Below are 22571 nucleotides of genomic sequence, written 5' to 3'. Positions count from 1 at the left end.
AGGGCACACACACCCCCGCCCATCCTGGCATCATCCTGTATAGACAACACAGACCAATAGCCCTGGGCTGGGATTGGCCAGACCAGACATACATCCAGCATTTCTGGCCTGACCCCATCTCAAAAGGCTGTAGTGCAATCTTTCTCAACCAGCTATTTGTGGCTGAGTTTCCTAGAAACTCCACGAGGACAGATGGTAGACAGCATGGCACCTTACACTGCTGCCACATTCCCTCTGAAGGCCCAGTTGCAGCCTATGACATTGGGTAAAGCCAGATGCCCTGTTTTTGCCCTTATGGGCCATGACAGAGGCCTTCAGAGGGCACGCCACAGTGCCTCCATGGCATGCATATGATAACCTGCCCATTACTGTACCAGCCCAAGGGCAGGAACCACAGGCAGGATACCATGGGGTTGAGCCTGCCTGTATCCTGCCTGTGCATATGGGCCATATGAGGAATAACAGGGACTTCCATGCACTTTGACAATTTCCCTGTTCTTTATTTCTACCTGCTTTTAATGCCTTTTGCTCTGAAATTCAAACAACAGTATTATGATGTTTCTAACTTCAGTTAGGTACCCCACTATGCTTGCCAAAAACTAAAGAATATTAGCCAAAACTAAGTACTGTAGTATTTAGTGGCCAAGGTAGCATTTCTCCAGCTTGCAAAGTTAAAAATTGTTTCTTTAGAAATACTCTCCCAAATGAAGATATGCAAAAGACTCCTACACAAGAAAGAAGCAGAGTTTGTAATGGTCCCCTAAAGAATACTTTCCTTCCAACACTTTTCATCACATTAAGCATTATTACAGTGGGACTGTGAGCCAGTTACAAAAATCTGAAACTTTTGAGCACCAGTTAATAAAACCTACAAGTATGCCAGAAATCCTTGCATCTCTCTGCCAATTTCATAACAGAAATATGCAACACTGTCTTCAGGCTACATGATGGGTAATAAGTTTACCTATGTTCTGCTCCATAGCAATTAACACAAAATAAATCAACAAAGAAAATTGTAACCAAAAATATTTTTTAAAAGTGAATTAAAACAAATACACACACACACACACACACACACACTAAATGCTATTATCATAACAAGTGATTTTTTTGGAAGTCATAACAATGGAATTATTTAGTAAAATAATTCCAGGTTTTTAATTAATTTAAGAATAAAAATACAATGCTGTAAAAATGTGGCTTTTTTGTCAGGATGTAGCTTGATTTCAAATAAAAGCAGACCTATTTTAAGCAAAGTATAAAAAGAATCACAGTGGCATGTGGCTCATAGTTCACACTCATTTACTACCTCTGCTATAATGTAAAATAACTATCTCTGTGCTTTAGAATCATAGAATCATAGAGTTGGAAGAGACCACAAGGGCCATCCAGTCCAACCCCCTGCCATGCAGGAACTTTGCTTCTGACAGATGAAACAACAATTGACGAAACTGATGTGAAATCACAGCCAGCACTCTGAACAAGCTGGTTCACTAGTTTACTAGTTGGCCAATGTTTTAATTCATGTGACTGTCATAACATCATGCAGAATATAGCTCTGGGAAGCCTTCAGATGCAACCAAAAGATTCCCTTTTTTCTTTCTTTTTTTTCCCTTTTCTTTCTTTTCATCTCCTACAAAGTCTTTTATTTTTAATTCTGAGCGTAGAATTCTTATCTGCTTATCAAGTTTCATTTTATGTGACGTACAATGGTACAGGTATGAAAACTACTTGTTACTCATCAAGGAGTGAGACCAAAACCTGTAATCAGCCATCTGCACCACCTTCTTTATTCCATTTTATAGCACTATAAATTGTGTCTAAGCACGCAAAACACAGAGATTTCTGTCTGCTTTAAAGAGGAAGTGACTCAAATGGATCCACCAGAAGCAATTGTATGCATACAATTCTTTTAGGTTGACTGCAAGTTTTTGTTCAAGTGCCAGCCAACACTATTTAAACAACTTTTTGTTGCTCTATTAAGTTAACAAGTCTTTGTTAAGCATTTATATTAAAAGGCAGAAAAAGTACACCAATGCCAAGTAAAGAGTACTAAACTCCTCTTTCAGTTGGTTTTATCTCATGTTACACAAATATTACCAATTTTGATGAATTTCTCTGACCCCTAAAAGCACACAGAGTAGAATCAACAGAAGATGAGGTTGTTTTTAGAGGAGGAGGAGGAGGAGGAGTCTGCCAGTTCTACTTACTTTGTAAAGGGCGTTTTACAATCTGCTTGTTCATTCAAATGAATATTGGCCCACAGCATGTATGAATTTCCTACCATATAACCCTAACTAATAATGGCACACTTATACTTGCTGACATGTTTTTTCACAATAGGGCTGTGCTAGAATTATTACTGTCTTTAGATTTCATGTTTGAGCCTACTGTTGTTTCCAGGCTACTGGTAAGTAATGGAGGATGCAGAAGAGTCCAGAATACTGTACATGGTTCTGAAATCTAGGTATGTTGGCCCATTTGGCTCTTTGTTCTTGTTCACTGAAATTGAGAACATGGATCTTACGACAGAGGTCACAGTCAGCAATCCGAAATTAAATCCACAATATTTTCCACTCTAGCTATACTCTGAGTAAACAGGGACAACACAAAATGCAAATGGGTTATTGAGAACCAAAAGAACCTCAAGTCTTCAAGGTCCTTAAAGGAATTGCATCAGCTGCCAATTTGCTTCTAGTCTGAATCAAGCTTTGGACCTTGATACTTGAAGCAGCATATCTCCCTAAATGAACCTGTGTGAGGACAGAGATATGCAAGTAGGGCCCTGCTCTGTATCCCATTAATGGAAAGAATACATCACACAGAAACTGAAGAGAGGGTTTCCTTCTCCTGTGGCCCATTATGATGCTGGAGATCCGGTGAGTGCCAGCACTGATTTTCTTTCAGGTGCCAAGATAAAACGTGGCTTTTTAGTGAAGTCTTTGGGGCCTAAGCTTATTACTTTTAAAAGTATATACATACATGCTTTTAGCACTATGCAACAATGTGGGAGAAGGAATTATCTGCTGTGGCACCCTAATTCTGTAAAGGCCTCACCTTGGAGGCCCAATTGATGTTGTGTTTGAGTTCATTTCAGTGCCAAGGTAACAGTTGGCCTTTGGGACCGAATGAGTTCATCCAAATATGTGCATGCACCAGAGATATAAATTTTCACTAAATTAGTTCTCAAAGGAGGCAACATCAATTTCCCTCCCACTGCAAGGAAGTCTTCAAAACTGCACTGTTTTCAAAGAATATTTGTTGTGACACATTCTGCATAAAATCTGTACCTTTTTAATGCAGAAAACAGCATTTGCTGTCCATAAATTAGCATTCTGGAAATACTATCAGAAAATATTATCAGGAATATTATTTTGAGGGGGCATGTGCAAATTTTGCACAGAATATGTCATCAACTGTGAAGATCCTTGTCAGTCCAGGATTCTTCTCATTTAGGGTTTCCCAACACCTGAGAAACATGTTTTCAACCATCTTTTGAATATTCTCTCCACTTCTAGGATACACATGGTTATTACAATGTTTTAACTTGTTAAATTGTTTAAAGTGCTTTTAGTTTGTTCAAATTATTCACTGCTATTATTATAAAAAATTTAAAAAACAATGAAACAGTTGATAACAGTTAAAAACATTAAACATTAACAACATTAAAATTCATTAAAAGAGATAACATAAAAACTTTACTGTTCTAAATTTTAAAGTACTTTGTTTAAATTGATTTAACTGTCCTAGATCCTATGATATAGAAAGGGATATAGATATTTTAATAAATACATTAATAATGTGAGGATTAGAGTGCAAAGGAAATCTATCTTGCTGTTAATAAACATGTGGGAAGCTGCTTCAGACGTAGTCCATTTAGCTCAGCATTATTTCCACTTTGTAGCAGCGGCTCCCAGCAGGATTTCATACAGAGGTTCTTTCCAGGCCTACTCAGGTTTGTCAAGGTTTGAAACTGGATCCTTTTGCATGCAGAGCATGTGCTAAACCACTGAGCAGTGGCTCTTTTCTCATTTGATTTATTTTAAAACCAGAGCTGTCTTGTAAAGACTTTCCGATTATATGTTTTGATAGCATTACTGCTTGAAACATAGGCAATTGTTTTCATTTTGAAGGCTTTGCTTGTAACCATATGAAAGAGGTGACTATTGTACCAAAATACAACTACTCCTTTGCCAGTTCTTAATAGATGTTTTAACACATTTCAGAACTTCTTACTAAAATTGGAGTACAGTATGCCTTTGGTATCCACTTGGGTTTGGTACCAGGACCCATTGTGGATACCAAAATCTGTGGATGCTCAAGTCCTATTATATACAGTGGAGTAGAAAAAGGGTGCCCCTTACAGAAAAAATCAAGATTTGATTTTAGGAATCTTAATCTTTTAAAAATATTTTCAAGCCATGGATGGTTGTATCCATGCATGCAGTATCAGTGGATATGGAAGGCTGACTATCACAATGATAGCTATTTCAAGTTCTTCAAGTGACCTCCTATGAATGTTTCATTTTGCAAATGGAATTTCTTTTAGCATTTCTAGCTTTCTTTGGAACCTTCAACTTCATGTCTGACAAAAATGGCAGAAACCCTCCAATCTTATTTTTCAAACTTTCATAGAGCTTGGCTTGCACGTCTCCTTGAGTTTTAATTTCCCAATAGAAAGTTGGACTAACCAACACAGGCTCATGGAAGTAAAGCTCACAATTTCTATTCTATTGAAACACACTCCTATACCCTGCCCACCTATATAAACATCCCAGCGTAATACTCTTAAGTACTTATAATGATTAATAATAATTTGTTTTATTTATATACCGCTATTCCAAAGATCATAGCGGTGAACAGCAAGTAAGCTAATTAGCAAGTAAGCTAATTTGCCCCCAACAGTCTGGGTACTCATTTTAGCGACCTCGGAAGGATGCAAGCCTGAGTCGAGCTTGGGCCCTTTTGATGGTCTTGAACTCGCAACCTTGTGGTTTTGAGTGAATGGCATCAGTACAGGCATTTAACCACTGCGCCACCAGGGCTCCTTATTTTAATGTTTACTGTATTTTTCCTCTTAGGTGTGTGTGTGTGCGTAAAGAAAAATAATGGTTCATCATCATCATCATCCTGGACAGAAGCATGGGCCCAGTTTTATTCAGCATCTTTTAAAATAATTAGGATGATGAAACAGAGAGCATACTCACCAAATCTGCATATAAAGTTGATGGGGGTGGGGCTAATACTGCAGTGGATTCAAGATGACTGTAACATTGGAGAAGCAGTCCAAAACTAACAAAATGAATCCAGCAGGGATAAATATAAGGCACTACACTTAAGCAGAGAAAAATCACGTGCACAAACGCATGTAAGTGTGAAAAGGATGTAGGTGCCTTGGACTTGAAACAGATGGGTTAAAGGAAGCAGCTTCCAGATGCTTCAGGGGCGAGGCACCCAGATGATGCAAGCCCCCAGAGCAGCCAGAAGCCTCTCTGAGGCCACCAAAGGTGGCCTGAAGCTGCTGGGGAAAGGAGGGGAGAAAAACTGCTCCTGCTGGTTTCTGGCTCACAGCCCAAGTGCAGCCACAAGGGCTGCTCCTTCATGGCCACCTGCTTCACCCCACAGTAAAACTTAACATGAGTTAACCATGTGACTGAAATGGGCAAAAAGTCAAGGCAATTTTAGGCAGCATCCACTACAGTATTGTGGGGAAGGAATAGTACCACTCTATTCCTCTTTGATCCTCTTTTATTTCTCTTTGATCAGACCTCACCTGGAAAATTATGTTCAGTTCTGGGCACCATAATTTAACAACAAATGTAACAATTTCAAATATTTTATCTTTAAATCTTGAAATATCTCATGATATGTCATATAGAAGATGGAACAAGTTTGTTTTCTGCACTTCCAGGAGATATTACAGATATCATTAAAAAAAAGTGATTCCATGCAAATGTTAAGACGGCATTTCTAATTGTGTGAGCCTTTGCAGACTTGGGGAAATCTTAGTCGGGTGGATTTCCTATGAAAATCTCTCTGTATATTTGTTTTCTTGGTTCTTCCATCCTTCCCCACCTCACTCCCACTCCAAAAAATTTGGGACAAAAAAGTATTGATATGTTACACTGCATAGCTGTAGAGTTGGCAACCTGACATCAGTTTGGCTTAAAAGAAATAAATGAATAAGCAGTGAGAATTTTAGGTGTAGTGGTTGAGGGACCCTTCAGGCTGACCTGGTAGAATATACAAGATATATGTACTTCTGGCAGATGGTGAGCTTGTTAAATGAAGGCAATGGGGATTTGACCTGAACTGCTGAGCAGATGGAGCTGCTCAGCCTGCCAGGACAGAGAGATATACGGAGTACTCTCGGTAGGTCTGTCCCAGTAGCTCTACAGCTGAAACGTGGTGGCAACTGTGGCAGAAGCACACACATAACAAGCTACAACTAAATTTTCAGAGTCTCCACACACTGATGTCTCTCAGACTGGCACCAGTTTGCAGCAACTTTGAGTAGCACTGTCCTTGAGGATCAGACTCACTGATTCCTGAGCACATTTACACAGAATCTCAAGTAATATTCCCAGTTGGAAAGCAACTTGTGGAGTAAATAAATTTGTAACACAGCTGAACTTTAAAAGATAGACTCATTAAATTCTGTGAACCATTATGGCTATTGCCAGTATCACTATTTAGTCTACAAAAGCTCATGCTGCAAACCTCTTTCTTTCATTTAGTCCCAAAGGTGTTACACGTTCTTCCTACATATAAAAAAATGTTTCTCACAACACCTAAAAATGCTGAAGTATAAAACTGTCATTCTTAGAATCTTTAAACTAATTTATTATAAATTTATACTAATTTATATTAAACATTCTTCTTCTTAGATAAATCATGACATGTTAGAGGCAACGTTCATTACTAAAAACAAGTACATCATATAATTTAGCTAAGAATATACTGAACACTTCAGTCTTAAAGTGCTTCAAGAACCTATTGTTATCTTTTGTAACTGATAAAACCCTGAATAACTTGACTATTAGTGACTAGTTAATAACAGCTAATTCCACTAGGAAAGAAGACAACATACACAAACTGTTTCCAAGTGAGTATCTGATGACAATAGGCACTGGGTATATATAGAGCTCAGTTTTCTCTTAAGTTATATTGAGAGACATCAAGACTTTTGCAATCATACAAAGGCAGATTTGAAATTATTATAAAACTCTTATGTCAAATAAATGTGCCCCTAAGCCAATTCAATACCTGGAACCCCACCAGAAAATAAAAACATTAGATAAGTAAAATTATACTCCTGGGAAACAGATGGAAAATCATATTCTTTTCTATCACTACAAAGATTACAAAACCTGGGTGATTTGTGAAAACATGCTTTTTTCTTGTTCCCTCTGACAATGGAAGTCAGCTGCTCCAGGTGAAAAACAGCAGACTGATGGAGGAATAGAACAAGCTCAGAAAAAGACTTGCAAAACATCCTATCCTGGAGTAGCACACAATAATCACATATGTATACTGTATGTTGGATAACTACAAACTAACTTATGGTAGTTAACTCTATTTCTTACTATGAAATTGACATACATATTCTATAATGTTGTATCTTTCTATACTATTTGTTGCTGTTAATCATGCAATCTTGGTACAGAATTTGAAAGAGAGAGAAAAGAAGCACAGAATGGGGAGGATATGTTCCCCTGATGAGAAACTGAATTCAGAAAAGAGACATGGAAAATACTAGCTAAATTCCCTGTTGACACCAATTTAGGCTGTTTCAATATGATGCTTGTCTTGTCAAACCCCACAAGATTGCTTCCCTCCAAGTGAGAGTAAGACAGTGAGCATTACAGAAGAGTGGTCAAGATTTCCATAATTTGCACAAGCCTAGCATTTTCCCATTTTTAGAAGCAATGCTAACACACCCAGCAAAAAAGATACAGACAACCCAGGTGCCATTTCAAATCCTTCAAAATCCAGTCCAAAAAGAAAAAAGAAAAAAAGCCATTATGTGAAGCATATTTTGCACAACCATACAAGCTTTCTTAATTTAAAGCAAGAAATATTTCCACTTCTCATATGGATGAGATGAATAGCATAGAAGAGAAGAGAATCACATAGTTGGAAGAAACCACAGGGGCCATCCAGTCCAACCCCATGGCATGCAGAAATACACTATCAAAACAATAAATTTGGAGGAACGCCTACTCCTCACTTGTGAAGAGAAGGGAAATGAGGATTTATATCTACAGTCCAAAGTTGTAAAATTGATTGATGGGGCTTGCTAATGTGAGCTGTGTGAATCATATCAACAAATTGGAGAATGTCCATAGAAGGACAAACAAGATGGTGATCAGTGTAGAAACCAAGTCCTATGAGGAATACTGGGAAGATCCAAGCATGTTTAGCATGGAAAATATAACTTATCACTCTTCAAATATCTGAAAGGCTGTCAATAAAAAAATGGAGCAGATTTGTTCATTCCTCCTTAACTGGAGTAATTCAAAATGAGTCTGGATACCCTGCCAGTAACGGTGTAACTGAGGGATGAGCAACATGAAGCCAACAGGCAATGTGTAATCCCTGGCACTGCTGCAGAATTTGTAGGAGAAGCAAAAAAAGAGAGCATGGCCTGTTACAGACAGCCAAAAATAAAGCTGCTTCAAGTCACAGTGGAGGTATGGAATTTCAATGATGCGTGCGCCCTAAGAGTACAGAAGTCGCACCAAAGCCATGCTCCAGCCCTAAGGACTGGAGCATGGCTTTGGTGTGGCTTCTGGACTCTTAGGACGCTTGCATCATTGAAACACCATACCTCCACTGTGACTTGAAGCAGCTTTATTTTGGCTGTCTGTAACAGGCCCATGATATCTATTTAAAACAAAGTCTGCAGGGACCCTCCTGGCAATTTCAGCAGTGTGTAAAGTATAGGAAAAAGCCTCAGTGTATTCAGAGGTATTCATTGTATTCAGTGCCCACCCCAACCCTGGAACCTGCCCATCTTTGCTGTAACTGCATTTCACATTAGAAATCTGGCATTAAACAGGGGGTGGAACTAGAAATCTTCTACTGTAACAATCCTATGATTCTTCAGAAAATACGCCCAAAAGAAGTTGCTAGGAAATGAACATTTCTTTTCACAAAAATAATCATTATCCACACACAAGGCTACTTTGGATGCACTCATAGAATCATAGAATCATAGAATCATAGAGTTGGAAGAGACCGCAAGGGCCATCCAGTCCAACCCCCTGCCATGCAGGAAATCCAGATCAAAGCATCGTCGACAGATGGGCATCCAGCCTGTTTGAAGACCTCCAAGGAGGGAGACTCCACTACACTCCTAGGAAGTGTGTTACACTGTCGAACAGCCCTTACTGTCAGGAAATTCCTCCTAATGTTGAGGTGGAATCTCTTTTCCTGCAGCTTGCATCCATTGCTCCGGGTCCTAGTCTCTTTCTTTATGTCTTCTCTCTCTGTTATCACTTAGTTGACCCTAAGTGCTTATAAAAATATGTATTTTATTATGCTTTGTGCAATTCATAATAAAACTTGTTGTTAATACTAACTAGATTGAATAAATGGAGCTTTACTAACTGTTGCCTTAAGCAGGTTTTCATTGATTCAACGGATGTGATTTAGGCAGGACTAGCAGTTAGATTTAGGCTAAAACATATGAACATTGCAATATGCTTTGCACAATGCAATCATGGATGACTCGTATTTAGATCTTTTTCTGTAAGTCAGTTCAGATTTAAGAACAGTACCGGAAAACACTGGTTAATTTCAGAAAACTTTAATGAAAAAGATTCCCACATAGGAAGGAAATCTCTTTCCTCCATTCAAAACGAAGCCTAGATTGCCTTTTGTGGTGTCCTGAATATGTACTTCCCGAATTGGTCCAAGGAATGTGTAAACCCCATCACAATGGAAATACTTATCCCTGCAGCAAAATCAGCTTTACCTTACCAAAATGCCACAGCAATTTTTCCCAAGAAACTATTCCAAAATTTAAAACACCTAGAAACTTTATTTGTTGTGTCTAAATTAACATACACTGTTGGCAGCAATTTAGCTTACAAAGGTCTTTGTGCTCTTAAGTTCTCTAATATATTTACAAAGCACAACCATAATTCCTTCTGCTACACATTTTAGCATCTTCTTACATTTTGCATTTATGCCATCATTCTAGCTATTTAACTATACAAGTTTCCTTATCCCTCCTGGAAATGATACATCTGTCTTTTTTGCGGCTGAAACAAACTGACATCTGACAGTCATCTTGCAATAAATAAAAAATACAGATAATTTTCCTTAAAATTCTAGATCTCCTTATCTCCTGGTCAATGATCCAAGTGCAAAAATCATCCCCACCCCCAAGTTTCTTTCCTGTTACTTTGAAAATTGTGTCCTGGTATGTCCATAGTTTTTGTCAGCTTCTCAATAGGATCTGTAACCCAGTAAAGATAAAGAACTACTTATCTATATTGACAACAATCCTGACTTGATAGGGTCTCCAACACTTGCAATCTTGTGAATTAATTTCTTATTTATTAACCCTACCTTTCCTCCCAGGAGCTCAAACTGCATACATGAGTTTACTTCCCATTTTATCCTTACAACATGAGGTAGACTGGGCTAAAAGTTGATGATTAATCCACTAGCTATATCAGAATGGGAACTTCAATTTAGGTGTCCTCACTTTAAAGCATCTTATACAAACCTGTCCCTGTCACACTGTTTTTAGAAATAATGTGGGGAGCATAAATATATTTATACCTTGTCATCAACATTTTATGTATCATTCTAGAAGAAAGCATTTCATAATCCAATTTTAAATTCTTTCCCCCAGGAAATTGAAACTTAGGAAGATAGAAACTTTGACATTTTTCTGTTCTCTTTTTTCTGGGCCTCCACAGCTCTGCTGGCTCTTCTACTTTGGAAACAATATGCTAGAAGAAGAAGCATGGATTAAAATATCCTTAACAACCCATATAGAAAATAGACCAAAGACATAAGCATCTGGGATATCATTAACCATTTAATATTTTGAAACAGTGAAATTTGCTCAAGATTTATCCAGGAATTTTCTATTCCATCTTATTAGCTTGACTGGCAATTCACAATGGTCAGCTCATACTGATGTAGTTTCCTGTTTCCATTCAAAACAAAGGTGTTCTCTCATCTGGACTAGTAAGTGAAGAGTAAGACATGTCTTCCAACTCAAACAAAGGACAAGCAAACAAAACAAACCCGAAAACAAATTAGGGATGTAGGACCAAATAATTAAATGCAAATAGCATTTAAAGATCTAGCAGTCTTGGTTACATGAGTGGTGTGAGAGAATAAGATACCAAAGGTACTGACCTGGAAGTCAAGCTGGTTGGAGCAGGGGTGAAAGCAGCCATTTGGAAAGTAAACCACAATCAAAAAGAAAGAAAAGAAAAGAAAGAAAAAAGGGGGGAGATAGCAAGAGAATAAAGGGAGGGAAAACATTAGTTTTTTTTTTTCAACATAAAAATAAGCAGATGTTATATCAGCAATCTATTTTTAAAAAGGGAAATCAACAAATAACATTAGTACAGAGTGTTTCATTGATGGGCGATGAGCAAAGCAACAGCTGGGGAAGAAGTAATTTTGTTGCTTGTGTACTATGGAAAAGCTACCTTAGAATATGTATACATCCCCCCTGTATACACATACAAGTGGAACACAATGAAGTAGGTGTCAGTTGTTAAGCCATATGTTCAGCAGGAGGTATTCATGCATTTTTTTAAAACAACAAAAAAAGAAAATATGGATTTGAGGATGACTCATATACAGCAAATCATCTTCACCCATGAAAAAGAAAGGAAGCTGAACGGCTTGGCTAGATGTTCAAAGAGCTTTATGTCAGAGATTCTCAAGAACTGATCACTTACACTGATCAAAGACCATTTTTTCCCATGGAAATATAGCCCTCTCTAAAGCTGAGAGCAATCTTTTTCAGTCCCAAGCATAAGACAAATAGATCATCACTGAGAATGTCCAGATGCCTGATAACTTATTTTGTACAAAAATATTTAACATGTCCTTTCAATTAGCTAAAACACACATACATACCCTTATCTAATGCCAAACTAAAATAGTCCCCAGAGCCATCACAGGTGCACATTCTTGCACTATTTTGCAAAAGGTGATTTATTTATTTTTAAAAAGCTATTTGGGCATGGTGCTTTCTTTTATTTTAATCTCTTTGGCCTGTTACAGACAGCCAAAATAAAGCTGCTTCGAGTCACAGTGGAGGTATGGTGTTTTAATGATGCATGCATCCTAAGAGTCCAGAAGCCGCACCAAAGCCACGCTCCAGTCCTTAGGGCTGGAGCATGGCTTTGGTGTGACTTCTGGACTCTTAGGACACATGCATCATTGAAACACCATACCTCCACTGTGACTCGAAGCAGCTTTATTTTGGCTGTCTGTAACAGGCCTTTGTTTTCTCTGTGTGAAATTGTCTTCACACATTTCAGAGAGAGCTACTTCTGCAGTCACACAGCCTGAAATGTTGTTGTGACAGGCACATATCAAACCCCTGCAACAGTAAGTAAAGCAAATAAAAACTAGATTTATTGAATTATTTATTTCCTGCCTTTTCCCCAGTTCAGTACTCAAATGGCTTACAATAAATTAAGAGATATCATTAAAAACTGACAAAATACAGCAGTTAAAATGATATCAACCAACCAAAAAATTAACCAGATTAAAACATTTATATAAATATTAATTTTATATTCAATTTTCCCCAAAATTGGGACTCTATAACCCACATTTTACTGTTTATTCTAAAAATAACAGAACAGGGCTGCTTACACTCATGAACCATTCTGCTCTGAACAAGTACTATAGTCTTCCCTTTTCAGAAAGTCCCCAATCCTATGCAACTTGTGAAAAGTGCACTACAGCCCTTTATTTCTTAAGCTTTTCAGATTGATTTCAGCCTCTATATTATCTTTAAGTTGGATGTTAGTGAGTGCCAATACAGGTGAGGTATTGCTGAACTTCTTGGTCCAGTGAAAGAACAAATGAATTAAAAAGCAGTGGGGGGAGGTCAGTTCAGACAGACCCAGCATCAGCACTGAACATTTCCAGGCAGCTAGCAAGAGCATGCAAATGTTGACCACTGTTCTGCATTGGGTCCAGCTGCCAATTCTCAGGTGGTTTTGACCTAGTAATACAGTAAACAGCTGCAACATACACACCTGGAGCATTGTGGGAAATTTAAAACATCAGGGAGGTAACAGAACTGCTGTTATTCTACCCTATCAGAAGCAAGCCTTGTGTTATTGGGAACTTACAGCTAGTACTTTCCCAGGAGACCCTTAGATCCTGTAGCAAATCCTGCAGTAAAGATTGACAAAATACCCCAATTTCACTCGGATGACAATGAAAATAATCAAGCATCAAAACACTAGGGATATAATAGACATTTTCTATTATTGAATGCATGAATGAATACTTTCAAAAGATTTCTCCCTGATGGTAAGAGTATCTGAGTCTTTTTTATTTTTAGATTTTTTTACATTTTGTGACTTTTATACAAAATTTTCTTTTTCAAGTGCATGCATTTATAAAGTTAAATATATATATATATATATATATATATATATATATTATTTATCTGCATGTTTTACTTTTTTGTTAATAAAAGGTTCTGTGCAAAATACACTGCTTTCTGCATGAAAATGTTTTTGCACAAAACCCAATGTTTTTGCACAAAACAAATGTTTGCAAAAAGTTGTAAAATGCAAAAACCTTGTAGTGGTTGATTTTTTAAAAAAGGTTTTTGCTCTATGCTGAGACACCTTTTATCACTGATGATGAGGGCATTTGTAAATTTTCTTTACACCCCTAAGGCATACACAGAAAGTTAGGTTAGTGGAGAGGTTTTCTTTCTTATATCTAGTAATTCTGATGGCTCCCACATACCTGCAGGATACTTTCCCATAAACTAAGATTTACAGGGTGTCTCTCTTGCCTCCCCACCATTAGCAAGTAAGGCCAGGGCTGTTGAGTCTACAAACTTCTGCTCAGCTTTGGAACAAATTGAGGTTGCTAATAAGCAGCACCTTCCCGCTACAACAAAGGAAAGCTCTGACACCCATCTCCTTACAGGGCTTTGCAGCTGTGCATAAAACAACTGAGGTCATTCAACATGATTAGCAACTGTGCCCTTACTACAAATGTTCTAGTTGGGACTCATTAAAAAGAAACCGATCTTAAAAAAAACCTGGTCTACTCATGGTTTCTCTTTACCTTCTGCATATAAAGGGAGAGCCAATTATTCTGTTAATATCCAGTTTTGTGTATGCAGGCCAATTCTGCTGTTTTCTATCTTTAATATCATTTAAGGCCAGTAGTAACAGAATCCCATAAGAGATCAAAATGACAATAAAACCGCTGCTGTTTTAGGTGTATGACTGTAGTAGGGGGTTTCCACCAAGTCTTTGTAAACTAACATTCAAGTAGGAGTAAATGCTGGATGTTCATAAGCATGCCACCCATAGTTTAATAGAGATGAGGGTGACTGAAAAGTTCTTGGACTTATCCACTTTCCAAAATCTGAGCATAATTTTGTCACTGTAGTTTGAAAAGGTGTTCTTTTGAATTTGAATTGGCAGTTTGTAGGATAGTAGCTCTAAATTTTGGGGGGAGGGGGGGTTTCAGATCACTGACAGAACCACAGTAACAAAAAGTGTGGAACTTTCAAGTGCTAAACTCTGGGCCATCATGATGTTTCTGTTCCTGCAGAAGAAAACTCCAAAGGAAATACTTATGTATCTGCTGCAAGCATCAGAAGGGCCAAAGAGTTAATGCAGAATGCTATTCTAACTTGCTGTGAAGATTAAAAAAAAATACAATTGAAGGAAAAAATGGCAGGAAAAGCAACAGAAAGGTGTTCTCTTTTTGGAGGGCAATGCACCAGTTCAAAAGGCTGACAAGATGATGGATATTTTGAAGAATTTGGAGGGTGAGTGCATAGACCATCCACCCTACTCACTGGAGATCTTGCTTCATTTGACTATTTCCTGTTTCCAGATCTTTAAAAGAGTTTGAAAGAAAGTAAATTTTCAAATGATTCAGAGGCAACAGCAGCAGAGCAGTATTTTAATGGCCAATTGGAAGGGGTAAAAATTGGAAGGGGTAAAAAAAACTTGGGAAATGATGTGCCAAGTGCATTGAACTTCAAGTTGAACATGTGAAATAGCATGTTATGTACAGAACAATTAATTATATGTGTGTGTGAAGAGAACAACATCAATAAAAAGGGGCCTATGGAACCTTGCCAAAGAACTTTTATTTCACCTTACTCTGAAGAATTAATGGTGAAACAGCTTATCAGTCTGAGGCTGGTCTCAAATTGTAGTCCTGAGGCAGACGATCCTCAGCTCTTTCACACTACAGAAATAAAGCAGTTTATCATCACTTTAACTTGTCATGGCTCCATCCTGAGAAATCCTGGGATTTGTAATTTGGTGAGGTATTCAGCCTGGCCTGTCAAGGATCTGGGGCCTCACCAACCTACAAATCCCAGGATTCCTTAGGACAGAGTCATGTCAACTCAATGATGTCAAACTGCTTTATTTCTACAATATGGCCTTGGATGTTTAATATACCTGAAAATATGTTGTCATGAATCAGAAATGACTTGAATGCATGCAATAGCAACAACAAGTATGCATATTGACATTGAGTGAAAGAAGTTGCAGCATATATTTTTGTAGACTTAGCCTATGAGAGCTAATGTTACAAATTCTTTGCTCAGTTAGTTTCAAAGATGCTACAAGATCCCTCTGCATACTGATATTCCCAGCTAACATAGCTATGTTTCTGAATAACTGAAAATAGTGTAGAAATGGGTGATTGAGCTTCTAACAGTTCTATGATTGGGGACCAAGGTGAAATTGCCCAGGTAACCAAAAGAGAACTGAGAATGTTTTGATTTGGGTTAATTACTAAATCGGTTCAAGCGCTACCAGCTACCTTAAATGAACCAGTGCCTTATTTCTGTTGTTGTTAACTGCCGTCAACTTCTACTTATGGAGACCATATGGATGACAGCCTAAATACCCCAAAAGAACCAGATCCTGTCTAATCTTAAAAGCTAAGCAGAAACAGACCTGATTGGCATCTGGATGGGAGACTGCCAAAGAATACCAGGTGCTGTAGGCAATATTTCAGAAGAGTATTCCTTGCTTAAGAAAAGGCTATGAAATTAATGGGGTCACCATAGGTTGACAGGTGAGCATGAGCTGGGTGACCTAGAAACAGGAGTACATGCGCTGGTAACCTCTTGACTTGATTTCTGCAATGCACTCTACATGGGGCTACCCTTGTGGAAACTTCAATTAGTACAAAACTTGGCAGCCAAGTTGGTCGCAGGCACATCCAGGACCGACCACATAACATCTGTTCTAAAATCTCTTCATTGGCTGCCAATTAGTTTCCGGGCAAGGTACAAGGTGTTTGTTATTACCTTTAAAGCCCTACATGACCTGGGTCCAGATTACATGAAGGAGCGCCTTCTTCCACCGTGCCCACTTAGGTCCTCTGGGAAGAATTTGTTGAAGCCCAAGAAGACCAAACTGGATGCAGTAACCCAGAGGACCTTTTCATCTGCCTCTCCTAGTCTATGGAACGACCTGCCGGATGAGATACATCATATTACCACCCTAGAAGCCTTTAAAAAGGCCGTTAAGATGAATCTCTTCCAGCAGGCCTTTCCAGATTCGCCTGCTAGACTAACTTCCCCCTCTGGCCCTGTTACCCCCTAGAAGATGATACCTTTTCTAGTTTCAACTCTATCTGAAATTTTCAGTATATTTTAGTACATTTTCATTGATATTTTTAATTTATTTGCTGTTTAATTCCTTTTTCCCCTTAATGTTTTTACTGAAGGGAGGGTTGGGATAGGGGGGTGGTTCTTCTTCTTAATTGCAGATTTTTAATTCTATGTTTTTTATTGTTTACTGCTGTTGTAACTCACTTTGATTTCTTCGGGAAAAGGTGGAACATAAATAAATTTTATTATTATTATTATTATTATTATTATTATTATTATTATTATTGTTATTATCCTGTCTTCAACAGCCCTGCTCAGGTCTTGCAGATTCAGGTCTGGGCCTGGAACAGATGAGACAAATGGCTTCTGGCCATTTTGAAGGCATGGCATTCCAACAACGCATGCCTCCAAAGTGGCCCAAAGCTATGCAGAAGTCATGCTTCGGTCCTTTGGACCAAAGCAAAAAGAAGTTTTTTGGGTTAGGTCCTGCAGCCAAGGCCTTCTTTGGGAGTGACCCGCTTGCAACTGAAGCGAACTTGGGCTGTTTTTTTGTGCCCATCTGCTCCAGCCCTGTGACTTCCTTGATTTAGTCTATCCACATGTAATGTGGTCCTCCTCTTTTCCTACTGCCTTCCACCTTAATATTATTAGCTTTTGTAGAGAGTCATGTATTCTCATATGTCCAAATATCTTGCCATCTAGGGAGAGCTCAGGCTTGATTTGCTTTAGGACCTACTGGTATTTATTGGTCCTTTCAGCAGCCCATGGTATCCATAGAAACCTTCTCCAGTACTACATTTCAAATGAGTTGGTTTTCTTCCTATCAGGTTTTTTCACTGTCCAGCTTCCACAATCATACATAGAAACTGGAAATAGTATACCATGGACAATGTTAACTTTATTAAACTTCAGGATATTTCTGTTAGTAGTTTGTTGTCCTCTGGATATCTTATATTGTTAATATTCCTTCCTCCAAGTCTAATCTTGCTTTACATATGACATGTTCAGGGTACATGTTAAACAGACAGGGTGATAAAATGCAGCCTTGCCTGAGCCCCTTGCCAATTGGAATCATTCCATTTCTCTTTATTTTTTCCCAACAGTAACCACTTGACCTGAGTACAAGTTACACATTAGGACAATCAAAGCTTGTGGCATACCCATTGCTTTAAGAGCAAACCATAGTTTTTCATGAGCCACACAAAGGCTTTTCTATGGTTTATAAAGCACAGGCTGCTTTTCTTCCGAAATTCTTTGGTGCGCTCCATTATCCAAACACTCCAGTTTTGCAATATGATCCCTAGTGCCTCTTCTTTTCCCGAATCCAGATTGGACCTTTCTTGCTCTATATATGGTACAAGTCTTTGTTGCAGAATTTTGAGCATCACTTTGTTTGCATGGGAGATAAATGCAATGGTCCTAAGGTTATTGAAATCCCCATGTCCCTTTCTTGGGAACTGGAATGCATATTGAGCATTTCCAACCTATCAACCATTCCTTTGTTTTCCACATTTGTTGACAAATGTTAGTTTGAAGTAGAGTAGTTTCTGCCTCATTAGGTTTAAGTATGTGCAAATGAAGAAGGAACATATGTTTGTCCCACTTGATTCCCTTGGAAGCTTTCTCATTAGATACAAGGGCCTCACCTTATTAATTATAGGAACTATTTGTATCTGTATATGTTTTATTTATATAGTACTTCTCTCCTTGTACAAGAACTAAGGTGGTTGTTGGAACTGTGGGAATTGGAGTAAGCATCCTCTGTAGTGCAAGGAATCATGTGATCAGTCAGGTATCCATGTAGGGCCTGCACTGATAGTTGAACAAATTTGCTCTCATTATTCAGTCATATCAAATTAGTTAGAGACATGGCTTATGAGCTCACCTGAGAAATGTATCTCCCATTTTTGCCCTGCTCTGCACAAATCTCAGCTCCAGTTCTCAGGTTGAAACGAAAGTATCAGGTTGAAACTAAAATATCCATTCATTCAAATTTCTGTCTTTCCCCTATGAGATATGTACAGGAAATTATTGCATTGACTTGGCACTGTGAAAAGCACTGTGAAAGGTTCTACCATTATCTGTTTCCTGAGAAAAATATTATAGGAAATAAATATTCAACTGAATACAAGGACACTATATTGTACACCTTGAAAATGAAGTCTGTTATATAATTCTGCTCACTAATGATCTATTTCTTATATTAGGTATCAGAATATATTTTCATACGCATAATCTAAAAATAAAAGTACATGAAGAAGGCTTCATTTGCAGATCTGTTTTCCAATATATTCAACCTCATGGCCTTAGATTTAAAAAAAAAATTTGATACTGTTTAACAATATCAATAACTTTACTAAAAACCTTTTATGTTTCTGTCCACCTTTCACATTTCAGTGAAAATATAAATGTATAATATGACATATTAATTGTTGCATTATAGCTAGAGGGAAGATCAGTGATCTTCAGGCCACCTCCCTGTACCTTGTATCTTTATGATGGATACTATTACAAGTATCTGAGAGTGGCCAATACAGGTTAATCTCTCCCTCCTCCCTAATCCTCTCCCTCTAGCCTCAGCAAGTAAAATATTGAGCTTTTGGCCCAAAATCTAAGGATTTTTTTTTGTATCCAAAATAATCTTCTTACTTCCTACTTAGCAATGCAGCAGTGATTTTCTATTTTTTTTACATGCCTTTCTAATTCTTATTTCATCCATGCTAAATTCTTTCAACAGCTTCTTGCGATAACAAGTCCTAAGGACAAGTTGTAAAATATGCAAGAATGAAGGAAATATAGTTCCTCACTGTCAGAGTGAGAAAAAACTATATTATGTGAATTTAAATATTCAACTTTGAGCTGCACTTCATGAAATTTCTCAAGAACCCAAAAACCATAGAAAATGAAACTTTTGCTAGTATTTTAAAATGTGAAGTAATTTAAAATACTACTAAATGTAGATCATAAAATGCATATTTGAGCCTTTGGGGAATAGTGAATCAATGAATTTGTAAAGTTACTGATATTGTCATCCCTCTCCAAAATGTAAGCATTCAACCACTTTCTTTCAGAAAGGATGGTTTATAGCAGGAAATATCGAAAAACCATTTTGAAATACTCTATGGCGGGTTACAAACCGCCACTTACGACGCACTCCGTGTGTGCTAGGGTTTGGAAGGGGCATGTTAGGGTTAGGAAGAGTCGCCCCTTCCTAACTGGCCCTGGCCCCAACACGCGCGGAGCGCGTTGTAAATGGCGGCGCCCATCCACATGGGCGCCGCCATTTTGACGTCTTGGACGCATAGCGTCCAGACGTGTCGCTGCGGAAGTGACGCCGCAAGGGCGCACTTCACCCCTCGCGGCGCCACTTCCGCGTTTTGAAAAGGAGCGCCATTTCGGCACTCCTTTTTCGCTGCGCCGGGAAGCCTCGCAGTCTGGCCGCTGGGGCTTCCCTCCGCAGCAAATGGCGGCGGCGGGAGAACGGCCTCTTGAGGGTGGTCTGTAACCCGCCTATAAGTTTAAACAAGAGTCTCTTCACCAATCCCACAAGAGTACACAATAGCAGAACCTCTAAGCAGATAAGAATACTCTCATATGAAGTTCTGTTGTTAAAATGTATTAGAGTAGCTGGAAGATTTTCATAACCAAGAAACTCACAATGGAAGCACTCATATCTTGGAAATGAGATGTAAAAAAGAAGCTTCAAGGTAACAGAAACCATGGGAGGTACCAACTGTGAATTACAAAGCAGTAACAAAAGTGCATGGATCATTTCAGCAACATCATCACTAAAGCCATATAGTACAACAGGGTATCCCTCCCTCATTAATTTTTCCAAAGAACATATTTTCTTTATGAACAACCTTGTGAAAACTCTAGAAAAAAAGTTCTTTCTCAAATTTTTAAAGGTTCTGCAAACATTCTTTGTCTTCTTTTTCTATAAGTTAAAATAAAGGATGTTAAACTTTATTTTTCAATCTTTCTGCCCACTGCCTAACTCTACCGTTGCCTGCCCTGCAGCACCTTTGAAGTATCTGGCCATTTCCCTGTTACTGTGCTACACCTTGGAAGAAAGGTCTCAGGCTCTGGAGATGAGCTGGTCATCAAGTGGCAGTCTGAACCTTTTGGATACAGAGATGCCATAACCATTGATGCTGTGCATCAGTTACAGGAAGGGAGATGGACAACTTGCTAATGAACCTGCCTCCCCACTGCCTACTCTTTGACTCCCTATGTTGGGAGAAAGGCGGGATATAAGAAAGTAATAATACTCTCCATCAAGCACAAAATAGCCACAGGAGACATAGTTGTGCCTGATGAAACTCTGATATGTATTTCTTATCCAGAATATGCTAAGTTTTGAGGGTATGGGAACCCTGTCCCATATTCAGCCTGGCAACCTTGCCCTTGCAGAACTATGTTGTTTCTCTTTAAGGCTCCTCGTGCACAATATCAAATGAAATTGTCACATTTGGTAGTCACTGGAGAGGCTTCCTGAAGGAAGTAGAAGAAAACCTTAGTGTGGAGAAGTGGGGTGGGAGACTCATTTTGTGCATATTTTCAAATGCTGTTATGGATGCAGTGGGCTCAGATAAATTTCTCTCTTACTGAATAATAACTGAGAGTTTAGAAAGGGGGGGACTCTGCTTTGGCCTTTCCGGATGAGAATGCCTTCCCCTTGTCCTTCCTGTCAAAGGAGCAAACAGTTATAAGAACTCATGGCAATCTGGGAATATCGTACCAGTTTATGAGCTTCTGTATTTTTGTTATTCCCCTTTTCCATTTGTTTTCTTTTTAATCTGGAAGGCAACTTGAAAAATCTGAGGAAAATGTGAACGTATGGATCCTGGCACTATCAGGGGTCAGCTTTGGCAGGACAGCTGCTAAAATTTTGGATATTTGCATTAGGAGAGCAAATTATTTTTCCCATCCATTATCATTCAAACATAATTGTATAACAAGACTCTTACAAGTACAATGCATACTTAGAGAAATCCCCTCCATATGTTCAGTATAGCTTGGTCTCCAGTAAGACTGCAGAGGCTAGATTGTAGGCAGCCTTTATTATTCCTAGGATGACTCAAGTACAATGGCTGTCTTAATATTTGTTTTATGCGCATGTGATCATTTAGTACATTTCTGATTGATAATGCCTATGGAGGCTGAGCTCTATAGCAGTCTTGGTATCCAGTTTGGCCAGAACATTATAGAAACATGTCAGTTCCCCATCCCTCACCTAGACATATGAGGGACTTAAGCCTCCCCTGACCCCATTCCAGTGTCCATGGATAATACTGATGGAGAGAGGCAAAGGAAAGAAGGAGAAATTGCCAATGAAAAAAGAATTTGGCATCTTGACCATCTTCTATAAAATGTTATATTTATTCCACTGTTGCTGCTACTGTTGCTGGTACTTTGTTTGCCTAGACAATCACAAGGAGAGAAATCAGTGCTTTTAGTACTACTCTAGTTACTAATCCACAGGACAGGTACTAGACATATGAACACAGGGGGTAATCATATGATCCATGGGTTTAATATGACCCCTGGGCCGTTAGGTCTATTTTATTTATTACCTCGCTCAAAAAAAAAGGGGGGGGAATCCCAAAGCCTCCATAAGTTGCAATTCTCCTCTAAAGCAAGGTAGAGGCCACCACAACTTTAGCAAGAGCTTTCGTTAGAAGGGGAAGGAGAGGGCTTCCAGTCACTTCCATTTTCTGCTTGGGGCTGGGGGTGC

At 38.5% G+C, this 22571-nt stretch overlaps 1 protein-coding gene across 1 annotated transcript in view; it reads right to left on the bottom strand.

The window, feature by feature from the left end:
* Positions 1 to 22571, bottom strand: part of ERC2 (ELKS/RAB6-interacting/CAST family member 2) — a 765920-nt gene that overhangs the window by 402646 nt on the left and 340703 nt on the right. The window contains 1 exon segment of the mRNA XM_042454903.1: positions 11383 to 11394. Within this exon segment, the coding sequence (XP_042310837.1) occupies positions 11383 to 11394 (12 nt within the window).

This window comes from Sceloporus undulatus, chromosome 2 (assembly GCF_019175285.1).
Source record: "Sceloporus undulatus isolate JIND9_A2432 ecotype Alabama chromosome 2, SceUnd_v1.1, whole genome shotgun sequence".
NCBI lineage: Eukaryota > Metazoa > Chordata > Lepidosauria > Squamata > Phrynosomatidae > Sceloporus > Sceloporus undulatus.
This window is presented reverse-complemented; position numbering and strand designations above follow the sequence as displayed.